This window comes from Myzus persicae, unplaced genomic scaffold (assembly GCF_001856785.1).
Source record: "Myzus persicae strain clone G006 unplaced genomic scaffold, MPER_G0061.0, whole genome shotgun sequence".
Lineage (NCBI taxonomy): Eukaryota > Metazoa > Arthropoda > Insecta > Hemiptera > Aphididae > Myzus > Myzus persicae.
Window position 1 is genome coordinate 182,690 of NW_019103966.1, and position 21,324 is coordinate 204,013.

The 21,324-nt window shown below is 30.1% G+C and overlaps 2 protein-coding genes across 2 annotated transcripts; both read left to right on the top strand.

Annotated features, from left to right (window-relative positions):
- The first annotated feature begins 101 nt into the window (after window positions 1–101).
- LOC111036995 (14-3-3 protein epsilon) lies at window positions 102–10,883 on the top strand. The gene is made up of 6 exons (XM_022319336.1): window positions 102–601; window positions 7,929–8,128; window positions 8,245–8,351; window positions 8,458–8,595; window positions 8,706–8,911; window positions 8,984–10,883. Exons 1-6 carry the CDS (start codon window positions 538–540, stop codon window positions 9,040–9,042), a joined length of 774 nt encoding a protein of 257 aa, XP_022175028.1. The 5' UTR covers window positions 102–537; the 3' UTR covers window positions 9,043–10,883.
- A 5,073-nt stretch (window positions 10,884–15,956) lies between these two features.
- Window positions 15,957–17,640, top strand: LOC111037000. The gene is made up of 2 exons (XM_022319345.1): window positions 15,957–17,291; window positions 17,596–17,640. Exons 1-2 carry the CDS (start codon window positions 15,957–15,959, stop codon window positions 17,638–17,640), a joined length of 1,380 nt encoding a protein of 459 aa, XP_022175037.1.
- Window positions 17,641–21,324: the final 3,684 nt, after the last annotated feature.

Below are 21,324 nucleotides of genomic sequence, written 5' to 3' on the forward strand. Positions count from 1 at the left end.
TACGCCGCCCGCCAGAGAGACGCGCGCGCGCCAGATCGATTATATCGAGTTATTTTTCCATGAGCGTCACGTTGGCGGCCTGACGGGTGCGGCCATATTTCCAGAGAGACCATTCGCGAGTCGGCGACGGGAAACGACGTAACGTCCGCTCACAAACCGCATCCACCGCTGCCGTCGCCGCAACCCAACCGCGCGAACCACGAATACGTCGCCTCCGTATCCCCGGGATTTTTAATATAATATTTTATTATTAAATTTCGCAACTATTATATTTTGTTGGTTACACGTCATAATATTGTATCGTATTATCCGTTAGTCGTGTTCAACGCAGTGGCAGAGTGATATCGCACACGCGTTATTGTCGTTCGCCGTCGTCGTCCCGCCAACGATCTCTTGCGCGTCGGCCGCCGTCGAATCTCGACTCGTTCCGTCTTCCGGTGCGTGTCCACACAAGTGCTTTAGTCCGACGTTAAACCGTCTCATTTCGCCCGCCGCCGCATCAGCAGCAGCCGAAGGAACCACCTCACAGCCTTCACTATGTCCGAAAGAGAAGAAAACGTGTACAAGGCGAAACTCGCCGAACAGGCGGAAAGATACGATGGTGAGTGCACATGGACGCGTGTAAACGTGCAACGTCATATGTAATAATATGATAATGATATTTTTTAAATTTCGGTACCGACGACCTAATTGATTTCTCGCCGACGTTTGCGAGTTTTTTCATCGAAATTTCGCCGTTTTCGGCCTCCCCCTCCACCGCCAAAGGCCGCCCCACGTTACTCGTTCGTTACGACCGCCCGACGCCGCCGCCGCCTTCTACGCCTTGCGCCCAAATAATCAATACGTAGGATAATAATCGGGTGCACTATATACAATACAATAATACAAAATATTTATTATTACTATTATTTCCTACTGTTATTATATTTTTTTATTTTCTAGGTTAGCCGCATCGCGCACCTATAACGGTACGTGCGTGTGTGGGCACAGTAGTAAAATATTTTATTATTATTAAAATAATGCTCGGCGAAGGTTTGTACCGTTAGACGTCCGAGATTTCTATCGCGTGCAAAAATCGTGCACCACCTATTGGTCGTCACCGTAGCCCGAATGCGATATGATATCGCTTCGCGCGTCGTGGTGACGCCACCTCGGCCGACCGTTAATCTTCTTCCCACACGGTGGAATTTCACCCGTTGTATATCGCTCGTCCGTTCTGACCGCCGCGGCCAGACGCCTCCGCTACCCGCATCCCCACCACCCACCACCCCTCACCCCTCATCGTCTATCACCGAAATTATTAGATTTTTATGACCGTTGGGTGCCGTCGGTGGTGTTGGTTATCATGGGTTTCCAGTTATTTCCGAGTACACAAATTTTTTCCAATCGTGTGCAGTCTCCCCGAATTTTGGTTTTTTTTTGGGCTAGCAGTATGTCTGTGTTTTTCCCCAACGATATTGTTACTTTGTATCTCTGTCCCCGTTGGTATTGGGTCGGCTTGTTGTCTGTCGTCCTGTACTCTCACTGTATGACTATTAGACATACAATATTTTAGCAGTTCTCATAAAATACATAAGAAAAAGACTAATGATGTATAAACATAACTGATGTGTGCAAACTTATTGAACTATGATGATATCGTTTAAATGCAATAGGTATCGATCTAATAAACTGTGTTAAAGGTACTTTTTATTTTTATGTAAAAAAAAAATTAAGTTTAATACCTACCTATATTATAATATCCTTAACAGAATAAATCATAAAATTGACTCAAAGTAGAATATTTATTAGTTTGATATCATAACATCTCAAAGTACTTTTTTTTTCTGTGATTCTTTACTGTGAACTAATGGAAGTTTGTGAACATGTTATTTAAACGGAATTAAATCAATATAATACATATATATATATATATGTATATATATTATACTATATCTAATCAAATGTAGAATGCAAATGAATATATCTACCATGCTTTTTTTATACCTAATTATTTTCAGAATTTTAATCGAGCATGTTCTTAATTAAACATTTCTGAATTAATGTAATACAATCGTTAAATTACACCTACTTGCCTATTTTTGCAAATTCTAAGTTAATATAGGTACTACTTCCTATAGTCGTCACTTGGTTGCATTGATTTTATAATATACAGACTAACCATTGCATTCAACCACTTCCAATATCAACAATAGGACGGCTTATCTGTATAATTATAAATCAATGTTCGATAAGTAGTAAATTAGATACCATACTAAATTTTATATTAAAAATCTATAAATTTATTTTATGCTTTAATTTTTAACTTAGTGTTACCAATTTTCCTTAAACTTAAAAAGATCAACCAATATAAAAAAAAGTACCCTTTTTTACCTACCTATAGTAAATCAAATAAAATTTATAAGAAATAAGTAGAAATAGGTAGGTACCTATGTATGATAAAATATTAAATTAAATTGTAATGCCATTGACAATTTATTTTATATAGATACATTCATATTTAGATACATGTACAAATTGGGATAATTTTTTTAAATTTAGGTACCTAGGTTGAACTATTTGGTTGGCTTCTAAGATAACCTACCAATAGTTTGTATTAGAAAGTTTTTGGCTAGGTTTACAGTAAATATAATGTTTTATTAATGGCTTGAATTGTTTATGATACCTAATTAAAAACAAATTTGTTTTCTGCTTTTTACATTTATTGCTCGATTTATTGCTATGCTAGATTTTTTACCATAAACATTTAAAATTTACAAACTCAGTACTAATTATTGAATATCTTAAAACTTATCAGAATACCTATGTAGTTGTAGATAGGTATGTGTTAATGTACAAGTACTCACAAAGTAGTATATTTTAATTATATCAACATCATGTTTTCTTTATAAAATGTAACGCTTATAGGTGCTGTTAAAAAAACCTACAATAGTGGTACTGGGAATTTATATTTTATCCATATGACTTAAAACTAAATAGCTACAGGAAAATAATAATCAAAATGTAGATACCTACTACTACTTAATTTTGCATGAAGAATTTTATTTTAATTGTCTGAAGAATAGTAGGTAGTGTTAAATTTAAAAACAGTGACAGCATACAATTATTGTTTAAAAAAAAGATTATACTGAGCAGTATAAATAACTACCGTTTGTATGAATTTAAATACCTATTCATAAAAATAAAAGAACAAGAATAGTTAAAATTTTAAAATTTGTATACATATGACTATACAAGTCACCAAGTGTTTAGTGTATAAAATATATTATTATGTAAGAAGTATCTTAAGTTACTAATTTTAAACGACGTAGTAAAATTTTTCCAATTAATTTTTAATGTTATGTCCAGTTTTTGTTAAAGATAGACAACTTAATAAGTAAATACTCGGATAAATGCATATAAACATTGGTATGTATTTACTTATTTAGTATCATTATTTCATTTAGATAGGTGGTAATAACTACAATTTTAATTTATAACAGTACTTATGTTGAAGTCAATATTAACGATTCATTGCTTTATATTTACTTAAAACTTTTAAAGCATATTTATGGTGGTACCTATATCCATAATTTTAATAATAACACTTACTTTTATTACAGAACTCTTATTAACCTTTTAGTAATTCTTGTTTATAAGTATGAGTTCTTAGCTATGTACCTGAACAAAATTGTATTTTAAGTGCATCACATTAACAATATCTATGTTACTGTGTTTTAAAATAATAGGTACCTAATAGTTATATTAATTACACTGTTATTATACTGCCTATTATACTTTAAGTTAAGTTTTTCGTTTTGTCTTACAACAATTGTTTCCTAGGTATACTTAATTATCATTTTTATGTTTTTAAAAAAAACAAGACACAAAAATCAGTGTGATTTTTTGTATTGCACGCTCAGAGCATTTCAATTTTATGAAACTACTATATTTAGTTAATTCCTTGTTTACTGTATTCTTACCACTTTTCCTCGTTGACTGTTTTATATTTTAAAATACATTGCATTGGTAGGTATAACAAAATATTATAATCAAGACTTTTTAAAAAATATCATAGGTAGTGTCATACTTCTTCAAAGTTTAATCAACAAGTTAATGAAAAAATTACTAAAGCAAACTATCAAAAATCAAAATATTATTAGTAGTACTATACTAACATACAGTTGGTGTTACAGAAAAAAACAAGTATTTATAATGCATTCTATTAGTACATAGGTAGTAGGTACCTATTGAATTTTGTTATTTACAGGATTACATAGGTAATTATTAATCACTATAACAATATTGTTTACTTATTTTTATTTACCAATAAAAAAGTTATTATTTTCATAATTTTAAAATAGGTGTTTTTATATTATGATTGAGTTATGTTATTAGTTATGTTACCTGTTCATTTAATAAATGACAAATGTAGAATATTTCTATTTCTAATTTATATTTTAGTGCAAAATAATGTAATACAAAATAGTTAGGTACCTATATTCTGTTAAAAAAAAAATATATTTTTTACTCCTTGTGTTTGTGGATTTACATGAGTTAAATAACATCAATACAATATAAATTATGAGATGATGGGTGCATAGAAATTTGAGTGTACTTAGTTATTATACATTTGTTTTCTCTGTTTTAAATCTTGCTTCACTTAAGATTGATGAATTTAATTTACATAATTACCTATCATTACTATACTAATTAATCAAATTGCCATAAGATCCCGACCAGAAACTCTATGCTATTTACTATTTAGTCATATTATTGTTGAGGGTATTGTGGATAAGTTCAATCAATCCCCACCTATAATAATTTTTGTTTAAAAACATTTTTCAGTAATATCAACTAATTATTTTAATTTTTTGATGATAGTAGTACCTAACTGATAACTCGGATAATAAATCATCGTAATAATTTAAATACTTAATGAAAATTAACCAATTAGTAATTAGTACTCATATATTTTTAAAATATTAAAAATGGACACTTACGAATAGCTGATAATAGCTAAATGAATTGCATATCTGATATTCTAATTTTACTTTATACATAAAATATTTCTGCTTAGGTAATTAATTTTAAAACAAAACCATAATGAATGATTAAATGATAGGATTTGAATATGGGATATATTTTTAAGTAAATCCTCGAGTAAATCATATTGTTGAATTCTTAGTATTGACTTTTTAGTACTTATTCATCTAAAATATGATAAAAACAAATTTTTTTTTGTTGTTTTAAACATACTTTAAAAATATTTTGTTAAACTATAATAACAAAATCAATTAATAAAAAACAGTTTTTTTGTTTAAGATGGAAAAAACATTTTTCCAATCCCTGATAAAATATATTTCAGTTATAGTCTAAAGTACCTGATCTCTTATACTTTAAACACAAAAACCCAATAATTAATGATGTTTAAGACAGTTGAATAATAGTTCTTAATCTTGTTCTATTTTAAGTGCATCTAGTCTTTTTGATTATAATTTCATGAATTATTAACGATCAGCGCAGCAATTAGAATATTTTTCATTAAAAAAAAATACAGGATTTTTAATTGATAATTGTAGGATGAAAAACACTTTCTAAACTCTAATTTATTCAACCATTACAATTATGTACAAAATATAGATTTGTGATCTTAAAATAAAAATATTATTTCTAAACTGTTAAAGACTATAATCGTATTATAATGTGTTAGTCATAAAATATAAATACATATTTCAGTGACCTGGAAGTAAAAAATCAATATTTTGCCTTAAATAAAATCTAATTTTACATGCTTCACTGTTCAGTATTTACTTCGCTATTTAAAGTTTTTTAATTTATCTAACTTTTAGAGGAGGACTCATCGTCATCATACAGGTATCTCCGTTTAAAAAATATCTTATATAGGTGATCAAATTATGGAATTCCTAAATAATAGGTATTCAATATCAATCTTATTGTAGTATATACATAAATATAATACAACAACAAATTATTACCCATATTTGTAATGTATCTTTTTATTCATATAAATTTAATCGACTTCCCTCCTCCCCATTCGTGTTATGGGGAAGTACTTACTCCGTGTTTGCCCAAGTTCACTACCCAAATGATAAATTCATGTAATGTATTAGTTAAGTTTACTTAAAAGTAATTGTACTCCAACTTGATTAGACCATTTTTAAATCGTTAATATTTTCTTGTGATGTTCGATTTTCGCAAATCGTTATGGCCATCGGTCAACATAATAATATTATATATGTGGGTACTCTATGTAAATACATACCATCGTCTTTTGAAGAGTAATTTTTCTGTCACTAAGCCAATGTATTTAATTTAGCTAGCGCGGGCGTGGTAGATTGGATGGATTGTGGTGGGGTGTGGCGGGGTCCGTACCAGTCTACAACGTATAACGTTGCTATGGCGATGGCGGTCTCCCCTTCATGTCAACTTTACTAACGTTCCAATGTTCCATACCCAGGCTTCGTCGTGTACACCTCATGTACGTCCCGATGGTCTATTGATCTGCAAGTTAAACTTTTAGCCCAGACATTGTCGCTGATAAAAAAATTGTCGCAACCACCTACGAAATCATGTGTGTTACACAATATATAATGAATATATAACAAATCGATTGTTGCGCCATCGTTTAACCGCGATAACTACGGTGGGCGTGAGTGACTGAATATTTAGGGTTGAAACATGATAAACCTTGCCTACAGTTCGTTTAGGCTTGTTGAAAAACGACTATCTTGCCATTCGTGGTGTGCATTTCTTTATTTCGTTTACGCAATTACACGATGTGTATGTGTTTCGTGTCCCGATGTCGTAAAATAAAATTTATTTTAAACTCGAAATCCTCAAGGTTAGGTAAAAAAAAAAGCGAAAACCCTAATTACAAGCCTATACCTACGTGTTTTTGACCTTTGTCTCTAAAATACTCCGCTGAGTGCAGATTACTAGATAACAATATTAGTATGCGACGAGTGTGTCGTGTATGTGTATTGAAGTGAAAACATTTTGCTAAATCCTGCAGTACGTAATACTTACACACGACACATAAATGCGAATGTAATTTTCGTTTTATCCCTGTGTACAATGGTATATTATTTAGTCCCCAAAAATAGTGTAGTTTTACCTGATACTATTGGTTTTAAACCTAATACTTTAGATTTATTTAAAAATTAGTCCTATTTTTTATGAGCCATTCAATTAAACCTTCTTATATTTTGTACGAATAAAACCTTTGCATCTGGTTTAAAGTTTTATCTCCCGATTTTTGAATGTTATATTTTTCGTTTAATTAAATTAAATATTACTGCACATTATACTCAGGTATTATTTTTGTTGTATTACCATCTACCTTTAAGAGTATAGTTGTATTCACTTGAAGTAACGTATTCTCCACCGTCCTAATGCATAAAATAATAAACATATATTATACTAAGACGAATTCAGGATAAATCCATCTTACTCTGTTTTTTTTTAAAAAATAACTTATATGAATAATATTAGAGCGAATTGACGAATTATGAAATTTAACAGTTAAGATATTATCCAGTAGTCTTTTTGATATTTTAATGTAGGTAAGTTTTGAGCATATTTACTTAGACAAAAATGTACAGTTTTAAAATACCAATAAATTGCTTCTAAATTAAAATATCAAAACAATTTCCATAGTTTCCGTGATAATAATATATCCTTACCTTTAAATTTGATGACTCCTTAAAAAATGACCACATACAAACCTTTTAGAACAAATAAGTCCTGGGTTGTTTTACTATATAGTGAAACTGGCTAGCTTACTACATAGAACTTACGTACTAATTAAGTTCTGGGTTGTTCTACCTACATATACTAATTGAGTGCTGGAAAATATAAAATATTATATTAGTTGAGTCTATATTTACTTATATTGTTACTAATTGAATATTATTTTTGATTTATAGAAATGGTAGAGTCCATGAAAAAAGTAGCATCGTTAGATGTTGAATTATCTGTAGAAGAACGAAACCTGTTATCTGTAGCATATAAAAATGTGATTGGAGCTCGGCGTGCAAGTTGGCGCATAATTTCAAGTATTGAACAGAAAGAAGAGAATAAAGGTGCTGAAGAAAAGCTAGAGATGATCCGCCAATATAGATCGCAGGTATGTACTACTCAGACATATAACAAATAGTTCTATGAAATTTATTCAGAATTAGTTCATATTTATCAGTTTTAATTAAAATGTACCTATAAAAAATAATTTAAATTGATTTATAGGTTGAGAAAGAATTACGGGATATTTGTTCAGACATTCTAAATGTACTTGATAAACATTTAATAGCATGTGCTGCTTCTGGAGAATCTAAAGTTTTCTATTATAAGATGTAAGTTATCTAATTGATCTATGTAAAAACTAAAATTATAAAATTTAAAAGGCTTATAATATGCTATCCTGATATAGTTATTAATGTTTTATAAATTGTTTCACAGGAAAGGTGACTACCACAGATACCTGGCCGAATTCGCTACTGGAGATGACAGAAAAGAAGCCGCTGAACATTCTCTGGTTGCCTATAAAGCCGCTAGCGATATCGCTAATCAAGACTTACCTCCTACTCACCCAATAAGGTATTATCATTTATCATATGAAATATATATATATAAATAATGTTGATACTATTAATATTTACAATTATATATCTGTAAATAATTATAATAAATAACATTATTCCTAACAGGTTGGGTTTGGCATTGAATTTTTCTGTATTCTACTATGAGATTCTCAACACCCCTGATAGAGCTTGTCATTTAGCTAAAAAAGCTTTTGATGAAGCAATTGCTGAATTGGACACGTTATCCGAAGAGAGCTATAAAGATTCCACACTTATAATGCAGTTGTTAAGGGACAACCTAACCTTGTGGACTTCAGATATGCAAGGAGATGGTATGAACAAATACAAAATAAATAAACCTTTGGTTCTGTTTTACTCAATCAAAATTAATTAATTTTTTTTAGGTACAGAAGCTGAACCTAAAGAGCAGCTTCAAGATGTTGAAGATCAAGATGTCTCATAAATGCCTTCTGTGACTGCTCTATAATAAAATAACTATAATTGTCATCGAAAAAAAAACAGTGTCTGTGTACAAATAATATCAAATATGAAAACATAAAAATATGCATTCAATAGTTACAGCCCTAAAAGTAAAGTAAAGCGACTCACTCCAAGACTGTCAAATTTTTTTTTTTCGTACACTTTGATTTTACTTTTATCATCTCATTGGCAGGGGAACATGCGACAGCAATTTTGGTTTAATCTTATTCAATTCCCAAAAATTAATAATTCAATAAAAAAATCAAATTTTGTGTCTTTCTGTTCAGTATTATGTGTTAAAAGTTTTATTTTTGTATTTAAATTATAAGGCTTTTTATTATTTTTTTAATTATTTTTTTGTTTTTTTTTCTAGAAAGAAAAAACGATTAAGCAAATCGTAGTTTACCTCAATTATTTGTGTTGATTACTAAAGAGAGTAACATTTTCTTTCTATTTTATACTAAAGAATATATATTTATACAAAACTATCCCTCAAAAATCTCATTTAGAATTCAGAATTAATTGGCACATTGGGTGTGCTGCCACCAAAGTCAGTTCCTGTAATTAAACCAGTGTTTTTTTTGTTATTCGTTTATTACTTTTGTTAACTTTAATATTAGTAGTCGATACAAAACCTAGCATGACCAATTATTATATTTTATTACTTTTTGGTTATTGTTGCACTTAAATTTTCAATGGAAACAAAATAAAGTTAAAAAAAAAACATTTACATATAATATAATTTATGAAAATTGTACAAAGAAAAATGGAATCAAAGTGTACCGTAGTATTCTTATTTAGTATACATTTTTATTTTATACATTTATTTACTATTATTTTGATTTTTGCCAAATTCTCACCTTAACATACTAAATTAAAATACCATACACATTTATATATACATGTAATATATATAAATATGTATGCTTTTGTGTCAATTAGTTTTTACTTTTATAACAAGTATTTAACGTAGAGCATGAAGTATTTCAGGATCGTTATATATAATTAATTTCATCATACATTTTTTAAAATTTAACCCCTGCCTCTTATGATACCATTATTTAATCAACTAATTCATAACGAAACAATAGTCTCGACGCCTCGAATATAATTTCAGCAATAATTAATTGTAGTACTATCTTTAATGATTTTTTAACACCTGTAACGCAAAGAAAACAAGTGCAACATTTTGAATGTTTTCGTCATTCCGTTTTCTTAGATTAAAAAAAAAAAATTGTAGGTTATGTGTTTATTATAGAATTATTATAGGGTTTATTATAATATATGATAATTAACTATATACAAATTTTGTTAAACGAAGAAAAAAAAATCGTAATGCTTTCTCATCAAGTTTTTCCCAAAAAGTTTGATTTTTTTTTTGTTTCATAAACTAGATATTATAACTATTAAATAAAAAAAAAACCAAGGTCGATAGCGTATACTGTGCGAATAATAATAACATTTAAACGATAATAACTATATTATATCCGTTTATTACGCTCTATTCTGTTTATTTATCGTATCGCACGAGTCTTTATTGATAGCATTTCGACTTTTTTTTTTTTGTGATATTTTTTTCTTGCGCTGTAATCATTTAACTACATGTACTGACAATACTTGTGTGTATTTTTTTTATCGTGTGTGTCGATCACAACGAATACGGACCAAAATGTTTACAGTTAAACACTTGAAAAAAAAATGAAAAACTTACGTAGTTCTTAGCCACCTATCGATTATTTAGTCTTATTTATTGTGTAGATTTTTTTTCTACTTCTCAGTATACGTGATTATTGAAAAATTATAATAAATATTTGAAGAAACTTATTTGACAGTGTTACCGGAGCGCGTTTCCTCTACCGCCCCGCCAGCTAACAGGAATTTAAATAATCTTTTAATTATATGTATTCAACACTTGAACAACAATACGACTATAGTTTAACTAGTGTGTGTGTGTGTGTGTGCGTGTGTGTGTGTGCGTGTGTGATCTCGCTCGTGTGTATGTCGGTCAGGGAACCTCTGTACTTTATACTCCTATGTCCCACCACCCCCTTCTGCATACGAAGACGATGACCCGCCTAACGTAACTTTTAGTAGACATGTCAGTAACTTTTTTACGTACAATTTTAAGATGTATATTATTATTTATTTGTCTCTTTAAACGATAATAATATTAATATAATTAATAACATTAAAACTATTATAATATATGCGCCATTGCATTAAATTTTTACATCTTTCAAATTTTTGTTATTTTTATTATGTTTATTTTTCACGGGAAACGTAGCCGTGGGTAAATAGCTGCCAATCGTTCACAGACAGCAAACAGCCACAAAATCTATAGTCTGTCTACGGGTGTTTGTTACCGTTTAAGCAGAGATAATTATGAATTATTCGTTTTGTAAAAAAAAGTGGTTACCTACTTGTAGATAATATGCATATTATTACAAGTTATAACTTGTAAGTACCTAATATGTATTACCTATATGAAAAATATTTTTGTTGTGTGCGGTTTGGACACGAGGTCGTCTCATCGATTCTACCTAATGTTTATATTTTAAAGACTCATAATATGCGTTCTTAGATCATTGAGATTATGACGCGCATCTACACTGGATGAGTGACTGTTTGTAGACGACTCAACAACATAATGTTAGGTACCTATTAAAAATATAAAACATCAGATTGTGGTATATGTATTATATATTATGATCGGTGTGGAGTGGAAGGTCGACCACATATTATTCCCTAAAATATTTACCAAGCGCACACTGAGATTCATTCAAACCCAGGCTTTGTTGCAGATACCTATGTGTACCTAGTTTGTGTATTGTTTAACTACAATTGATTATGTAGACGATGATATTTTTATTTGCATCAGGAGAGAATCAGGGAGACGACGTAATTATTAAATAACGAAGGTTGCACGGGGATTTAGCGATAGGGCTTAAGACATTTGATGTTTCATCTAGACGGTATAATTATACTCTTTGAGGCAGTTGATTGTCAACTGATTTTGGGTTGATTTGTAAATTAAAATTGAATTCAGCACTTTCTGTGGGAGGGAGGAAAATGATTTCATATAAGGAACTGCCCGAAAAATGTATTGATCAGCTAAAAATCGTAGACGTGCATACGTAGTCGTACATGGTACTTGGCCACTTAGGCAGTGGCATTGATAGGCACCTACTCGTCAGTTATTAAAATAAGGCAGCTACATTTACCTTAACTCGTAATTCTGTCGACGGTTAGGTGTTATATCGAAGCATTTAGATGGTAAATCGATTCTTTTCCAGATGAAGGACCGACCCATCTTGGCTTATGAATACTACTTACCTGTTCGTACTAAATGTATATTTTTAGAATATAGTAAGTCACACTATATATCATTAGGTTTTATTTCATGAAAAAATTGTTTTAAGTGAGTGGTATAGCGACAGACGATCGCTGTTTAGTGCTCACAATTTTTGTTCATTTATATTCTTCAAGCACAACAGCAATAAATTATAAAAATGTGTATGATGCGTGAGTGTGCTTTTCCGCTTCTGTCTACCTACACTTTTTAAGTACCTACGCTCCACGCACATAAAATATGTAAAAAGACGTCGGCTGCTTATAATTTATTATACATACATATATGTATAATGTACAACAATACAAATATATTTCACAGTTGCAGTTAATTGCACATTTGCACTTAATATAGACCACTTCATCACTATTATTATGGGTACATTTGTAGGTGTTCTCGCATTTAGCCACGCGTGCCTATAGCATGTACCTATTGTACTTAAAATATATATACGTAAAATTTTAAATGGTAATTTTTGATACATTTCTATAAGTACATTCTTAATGCAGTAATGCCTGTTTGAAAAATTAAAAATTAAACCTTATCATATTTAAATTAATGACCTACATTTTCGATGCAGAATACTTGAGTCTTGAATTAAAAAAATAAAACTATTAGTGGGTACCTTTAAGTACCAAATGGGTAATTAATACATTTATTAATTAATATTAATTACTTTGTCACAAATATAATAACTGATGATGAAGATAGGTAACAAATGGAAGTTGTTTGCTCAATAAATGTATGTATTTTAATTAATTTTTTTAAATAGGTATAATTAGGTACATATATTTTTTGGAAAAAATACCTACATATTATGTACCCTTAGAACTGTCTTGGGTGATAAAAACTTCTTATACTAGACCAATATTTTTTATTATTAGATAACTAATATAATAAGGAGTTGATTTTTTTTTTGAAAAGGAACTTTGAATCGCCTACTTACCTACTTTCCAAGTTACTATTTATTAAACACATGCAGGTATCCTAATTCCTAAGTCGGTGTCTTTTGTGTGTAGATATTAGATACTATAAGTCTATAAATCTATTTTATAACTATATATAGTAGGTACTCAAAACTTTTAATATTATAATTATTTTTGATCGTGCGTTTGGGCTTATTATGTTCTGTAAGTACATAAAATGTAACAACTCAAAAACTACTCTAGAATTTCGATGTACGTGCGTTAGAATGTTCAAAAAAATTATCCTCTTATCAATTTTGCAAAATTCAATCATAATTTGTGAGTAAACTAGACGAAAAAAAATGGAAGTGAACATGACCTACAAATCATCTTGTATACGGTATCTTCATCACGTGTTTCCTATAGACGCGAAACGACTGTACACGTGTAATATAAGTGTGACAAATCGTCGATGTAGTATGTACACAATATGTAAATACTCATGCCACATATGGACTTACATACAACATGTCAACATATCGTATGGAGTAGGATCTTTATGCACTAAGCAATTGTCTGGTGCATGTTACATACGTTATTTTCCGTTTGTTTAATTATTTTATCTATTGTTTTTGTTTTGCAATAAAAACGTTTGAATTTTAAGTGGTAAATAATATTATTAGGTACCATTCATATTATAGACGTGGAGATTGGTGAGACATGATATAGAAAGAAGTCTCCCGTTGGCGACACTTCGTAACTTAAATTTTATCGGTTTTGTGTTTTTGACACATTCATAATTTATTATAATGCCTATAATATATAGGTTCATACTGGCCACTGGGCAATGGGAAATCGGCAATTCATTCGAGCATAAGTATTTGAATATCACTCATGAGTCATGACTCCTCATCTCCAAAAGTATGCATTTAAAAAAAATATATTTTTATCATAATTTATAATTATGACATTATGTACCTATTTAAAACTTTAGTTGAGTGGACCGTGAACGAGTATAGTGGCCCAATATTTTTCAAAGCGGGCCTCATGTGCTCCACCGGCTGTATTATACAGTTTTTGGAATAAAGTATACATATTGCTATTTGTGTTATGTTACACTAACACTACCACATGTCTTAAGGTTACAAGGATTATGATTTATGGTTTTAAGTTTTCTACCACAAAATAAGCAAAACACTAAGGTAACTAAATCATTAAATTTTATCCAGTCACACAAAGTATATACGATAAAATATTTTTATAACAAAAGTCGCCCTTGGCTGTGCGTCAACATTCAAATGATCGTTATTTATTATAAATAAAAAGCGACCGGTCCAACAGACATTAGTATGATGCAAACAACTATTCATAATAATCATAATACAATCCACAAAAACGCAAACATAAACATTCTGTATCAAGTACCTACATAATACTTCCTCTACTCATTTCCGCAAAACTAAAATAGGTTGGTTGGATTAGGCTCGGCTACATTGTTGAGATGTACATTCGCAGATCAAGGAATACATAATATTGGTTTTACAATGATGTTAAAAAATGAAATTATACTTTAATCTTCAACATACATTGTGGTTTCTGAAATACAATTTGGCGAAGAAATTTAGAATGTCGAGAGTGGGAGAACTGTACTTACGCTACAAGGTTTTTTTTTCTTTGAAGCATATAAAAAACTAAAATTTTGACAATATTTATGAAAATCACGAAAATTTGAAAAACATTTTGTGGTTCAAAATGTAGCAATGTTCAATTTAAAAAACTAGGTTTTTCATAAGTAATTCATGGTGTAACTAAAAAATTCCCGAACCCTGCAGTTTTTATTTTGATAGATATTTCAAGTTCATAGGCATTTGAACGAAATTTGATGTATTTGAATGAAAAATATTAATTTTAGTTATTTTGATGTAATTTAAAAATATTATCAGTGGGTACTTGCAAGTATATAAATTATAATTTTCCTACATCTTCACACGAGCTGACATTCTGACAAGCATATAAGTATTCATCGAAGCCCATTATTTTGTTAAAATAAATACAAATACAAATGCTTCCCTCTTAGTACGAAAAAAAAAACAATATCTTGTTTAGTAACAATATTTTTATTTTATAGCCGAAAATATGTAACATGACACAAAGTGTACATTTTGAAAAAAAATTTTTTTTATATAATTTAGCATAATAATTTTCGACACAATTTGGTCATTTTTGAACAAAAAAAAAATGGCCATTTTAAATTTATTAAGAAAAAAAAACGAAAAAAATTTTTAATCTTTTCGGTGTTTCCGAATTGCGGACAAAGTGACAAAAACCATGTGAGTTGCGGACAAAATCTAAAAAGGTAGGTAACATACGAATTGCGGACACAAATATAAGATACGAATTGCGGACAAATGTCCAATTTTTATTTTTGATATTAACGATTGTGGACGTTGGGAAATTACTGTTCAATATTAACGATGTATATATATATATATATATTATTTATCAGCATATAAGATTGTGCAGGCGCTTTTGAAACGACTGTCAAAAAATATGTTTAATCAATTTATCGACAACCTTACTCGCTTGCTTATCTGTCGTAGTGTCGTCTTTCTGTTCGTTTATTTCCAATTTTTTTGTATAAAAATGTATAGTGAAAAACTTAAAGAGTTACGTGTGGTTGACGGTTTTAAGTTCCGTTTTCATCGCATAATGAAAAATGAAATTCAACGGTGGGCGTGTACAAATAAAAGGTGTAATGCATTTTTAAAATTTGATACACATGGTGTTGAAATAGACAATAATCTTGAACATAATAATCACGCGGCCGATGAGAAACGATCACTTGTGCGGCAGAAATTAAGTAACAGTGTCAAACGTAAAGCGGTAGAGCAGCTATGTGAACGTCCCAGCAAAATTATACATTCTGAGATTACATCAGATGATTTAAATATATTAGACTCAAAGGATATAAATTTAATCCGAAAAAATATTCACACTGCTCGTATGAGTAAGTATCCAATATTACCTAAAACACTTTTGGAATTTTATGCGATGGTTCCCGACGTAGTAGATAAATTACACACCAATGGAGGTGAAAAATGGATTATTGACATTGACAATAATAAAGGTGTTGTGTGCTTCTCTACAATTAAAAATTTAAATTTTTTTAAAAAGTGTGATGCTGTTTTGATGGATGGTACTTTTTCAAGCTGTCCATCTCTGTTTAATCAATTGTTCGTGGTTCATGGCGTAAAAAATAATATTTACGTACCATTATTTTTTTGTTTATTGATGGGAAAATCAGTTACTGATTATTGTACAGCACTCGAGTTTTTGAAACAGCGTTCACCACTACTACCAACCACTTTTCATATTGATTTTGAACAATCTATCCACTCAGCTGTTCGTCTAGTATGGCCAATGAGCAAAATAAAAGGGTGTCGGTTCCATCTCGGACAAGCTTGGTACCGAAAAATGCAGTCATTAGGTCTAGCTAAAGTATATAGTACTGAAGGTGAAAAGGGGAACTTTTTAAAAACATTTTTTGGTCTACTGTTTTTGTCACCAAACGAAGTGGATGACTGCTTTACAGATGACTTAATGTCTACGATGCCGGCTGACTGTACTGCTATAAACGATTTTGTAGATTATGTTTTTTTGAACTATATAAATACTGATTCTGCAATGTTTCCTCCAGAAATATGGGCAGAATTTTCTTCTTCTATTTCACGAACCACAAACGCATGTGAAAGTTTTCATGCTAAACTTAATGGTATGTTTTATCGTAGTCACCCTAATATATACCAATTGATCGAGGCCTTAAATGAAGTACAGACTAGTAGTTATACTAAAATGAATTGTACTGCTGTACGAAATTTAAAACGAGCAAAACAAACTGTAGACAAGGAGGAATTTATTAGCAAGAAAATGTTGCAATATTCAAGTGGTGAAATAAATAGAATAGCATTTATACAGGATGTATCAAAAAAATTTTTGCTACAAAATTTAAATCTTTAAATAATAATATAATATAGTAACTTTAAATAATTTTAAAAATAACGATTGCATTTTTGCAAGACACACATATTTTTAACCTCACCTACCAATTTTTTGGTAGCTTGTCCTAAGTCCTGAAAAGTAGTGAAGGGAAATATTTGTGTCCGCAACTCACGTGGTTTTTATTAAAAATAATCTCTGTACGCAATTAGTATTATGACAACGAAACGCGTGTCCGCAATTGTTATGTTATAATATTGACCTAAAATAATTTGTCCGCAACTAGTATGTGTCCAATCTTTTATCTCAAAAAAAAATGCCAAATGTCTAAAGTCGGCAGGTAATAGTTAGGGTGACCGCACACTGGTAAAGCAAAATTGACTGAAGAAATGTAAGTCATATTTAGTCATTTTGCTTTAGTCATAATAAAGCATTGTTGTCGCTCACTAGATAAAACATAGTTAGTCAAATAAAAATATATCAAGTAGTCATCAAAATGTCGTCCGACGAGGAGGATATTGCTATTCCTATTTTATGGTTTCTTTTAAGAGAAATTGAACTGGAAGAAAATAAAAAAAAACTTTCGGTTTATCCTTTGAACTTGAAACGAACTGAAAATAATACAATTAAATGTTTTATTCATGAACTTCGAAATGATGAATGTAAATTTAGAAATTGTACACGAATGAGTACCGACAAGTTTGATTATATTCTAGAAATACTTAACGATGAAATTGGAAAACCTGATACTAATTTCAGAAAAAGTATCAACAGCGGATGGCACACTTTCAAACCACGAAAATTATAAGGAGTTGTGAGTTGTATATAGCAAGTAGATACATAAGACTGCGAGTAAGCTGCATTACTATTTTTTTTTTAGATCGGGGGAAATTTGTGAAGTTGAAATGTCGAAAATTTTTCCAAAATATACAAATTAAGCACAATAACGTAAAAATATGTGGTTTCCGGCAAAATGTATGAACTATGCAAAATATGCATATTCAAATTTTAGATTTGGTATGAATTTTTTTCGCACTCTGCGACATTTTACAATAAATAAAAAAAGTATGCAAATGCTACAAGTCCCGAACCTTGGTTATGAAGTTTTTTCTCCCGTCACTTACCTTTATGTGAGAGTTTTAGTTAGATACCTACACGGCTGTATATATATTACATTATTTATTACACTATAGTGTAGTAGTATAATATAATCACACAATTTTTTAGCAAATACTGTACACTATTATAGAATAATATTGTTTGATAACATATTAATGCCGATAAATATTTCCGATTAAAGAATCTATTTTTTTATTACTTCTGTAAATTTCAAAGCTTAATTTTGAATTTTTTTCATGTCTCGACACTTCTAGAGTTTTATATTAAGTTATAGTTTAACCGTTAAGACTAAAAACAATATTGTGAGATGCCGGACAAAAAAATGGACTCGCGACAGTAGTGTATCTAAACGCAGAGTTCCTTGTCCTGAATTGTTTAGATTTAAACACTCCGAATAATATTATGTTTCGGGATCTGAAATAAAAAATGTATCGTGTCATCCAAAGAATTAAAAAACTCGAAAACTGATAACAACATATTATATTACAATATCCATCATCAATCGCATCTATGACAAAAGCCGATCGTCGTCACTCGTCGGAGACGATTCACAATTCTAATAATTTCATTGAACAAAAGAGAAATGTGAAAGGCAACAATAAACATTTGCTCACATATTTCATTCTACTCAAGTAATTTTTATAAAAAATCTCGATTTTTTTAGTTCGGATTTAGATGAAGAAAGAAGTTCCTCGATATGGCGTCTGGACTCCAGATATGTCCTTGCAGCTATATATTCTCCGAACAGTCGATATACGAAGAGCATACGTAAGTTTGATTACCTATTCTTTTGGGGCTTACATATTTTACTTTTTGGTCTCAAAATTAAAATTTATTGTCTGCAGACAATTTGCTACCCGGGTAAAGTAGGGGCATATTTTTTGTTCCCGAGCGCGCATCAAAATACGCTTATAGCACAAACGACGACGGCATATCCAGGTCGCAGAATAATAACATATTTATACAATTAAATAGATATAAATAGTGTACAATACTAGTCATACTACAGTAGTACAGTACATTTTCTTATGTCCCGCAAAATTCAACAATTTTTATTTTTAGTTTACATAAATGTTGAGAAATATATGAATGTTACTATGCCGCCTGCTTGTGGTCGAACCGCGAATCAAAGTGACGCCGTCGTACATCAAACATCAAATTATTTTATAAAGCTGGAAAGTCGCTCTGCTGATTATTGAATATCCATCGGAAATTAAATAAGGAAATTTTAATTTTTAAATATTCTCGAATAGCTTAAAATGTACCTAACCAATGCATTCAAAATTAATACATAAAATATTAATTATTAATTTCGTGCTCGACAGCATTCAGAGAAAAGATTTAACTTGGAATTAGTTGCTATAGTCGATGTACGGTAAATGTGATGCATTGGGCACTGAATAACTTTATGTCAAATCTAAAAAGTAGTAACCACATTTATTTACAATAAGATTTTTATTTAATAACTCATAAAAAAATATGCTTGTGATTCAAATATTTAAACACCACCTTAATTAATTATTAAATTAAAAATTAAAATAATAGGTACTTTATACATTGTTGTAATTTAAATTTTAAAATTATAAACTATTTTGGTTATTGTTATACCCCATTTCATTATCTTAATGTTCAAATCTCAAGCACGGACCTCCTTGATGTACAATTTTGTAATATACTATATATCTATGGTTTTATCATATTGACGTAGTATAAATTATAATGCAATCCGTGGCGATTGTGGAAGTAGTTGCAAAGACGCAATCGATCTAAAATTTCAGTTAGCAAAGCTGCAGACATGAACAAGAAACATGAAGCGATCCGTACGGTTTTTTTTTTCATAATAAATCTCAATATCTTCAGACTTAAGTTCAGTCGTATATCTGATTTATTCCGCAGTGCACACACAATTCCAGGAATTCTGCCAAAGCCGGCCGAAAGCGTCGATGTTTAAAGTAATTAATTTTGGTTTCATACTTTTTTGGTGCTTAAATTTATTTTTTAAAGAAGAATTTAATTTCATGAAAAATATACTACCCCTATGTACACACATATTATTTTATTTCTGAGAGCAAATGCATAAAATACGAGAGATCAAATACTTAATACACAAACGCCGCTCGTCGTCGTCGTTTTTCGGCTCCCTGATCGTAGGGTAATTTTATAATTTTAACCTATTTTTAAGTACTTGAAATAGACATCCATTATACGGTTTAATTTAGAAATACCCATTATAAGTAATTACTCATAATAAGACACAATTTTAATTTATAACCTATAATTTTTTTTAAATTCAAAGTTAGCTGTTACAGGACACTATTAATTTAGTATTATATATATTTCATTGTTCTATTATAATATATTAATATTACATTATATTATAGTTGTATCCAAAAAAAAAAATGTTCACAGAGTGGTAAACTCACTATCCTAAAAAGTAAAAAGTAATCACCCCGTACGAGTGATTATGAAAAATATACTTTTATACTAGTACAGGGATCTTGATATAATATAATAAATAGTAATGAAATAAATGGACACAGGCGTTCATATATTCTAAAATTTTGTAGTTATTCAAACCTGGGTGTATACGAGTTAAAAATTAAAGTTATGTAAATTTTAACTTTTTAACTTCTTTTAGATTCCGAGCGGAGCGATGAATGTATTGATTTTACAATTTATTAATTTTGTTTCTGTCATCACGTTAATTTGGGAGAGTAAAAGTGCTTAGATATTCTAAAACAAGAATCTTTTCTGGTAGAAATGTGAATAGTATCGGTACTTCGAGGGGTCAAAAGTAAAAAATTCTCAATAGTTTTCAAAAGTGGCAGGAAAAACAAACAAAGAAATTAAGGAAAAAAGCGAATTTTTACGGAAACCCGGTTTTCGACAAAATCGA

What these genes read in the sequence shown, in the direction of transcription:
- LOC111037000 (XM_022319345.1), top strand. Translation starts at nt 15,957, where the DNA reads ATGTATAGTGAAAAACTTAAAGAGTTACGTGTGGTTGACGGTTTTAAG. An exon ending in GAATAGCATTTATACAGGAT is followed by an intron (nt 17,292 to 17,595) that starts GTATCAAAAAAA and finishes GTCCGCAACTAG; the next exon opens with TATGTGTCCAATCTTTTATC.
- LOC111036995 (XM_022319336.1), top strand. Translation starts at nt 538, where the DNA reads ATGTCCGAAAGAGAAGAAAACGTGTACAAGGCGAAACTCGCCGAACAG. An exon ending in AAAGTTTTCTATTATAAGAT is followed by an intron (nt 8,352 to 8,457) that starts GTAAGTTATCTA and finishes ATTGTTTCACAG; the next exon opens with GAAAGGTGACTACCACAGAT. An exon ending in TTCAGATATGCAAGGAGATG is followed by an intron (nt 8,912 to 8,983) that starts GTATGAACAAAT and finishes AATTTTTTTTAG; the next exon opens with GTACAGAAGCTGAACCTAAA.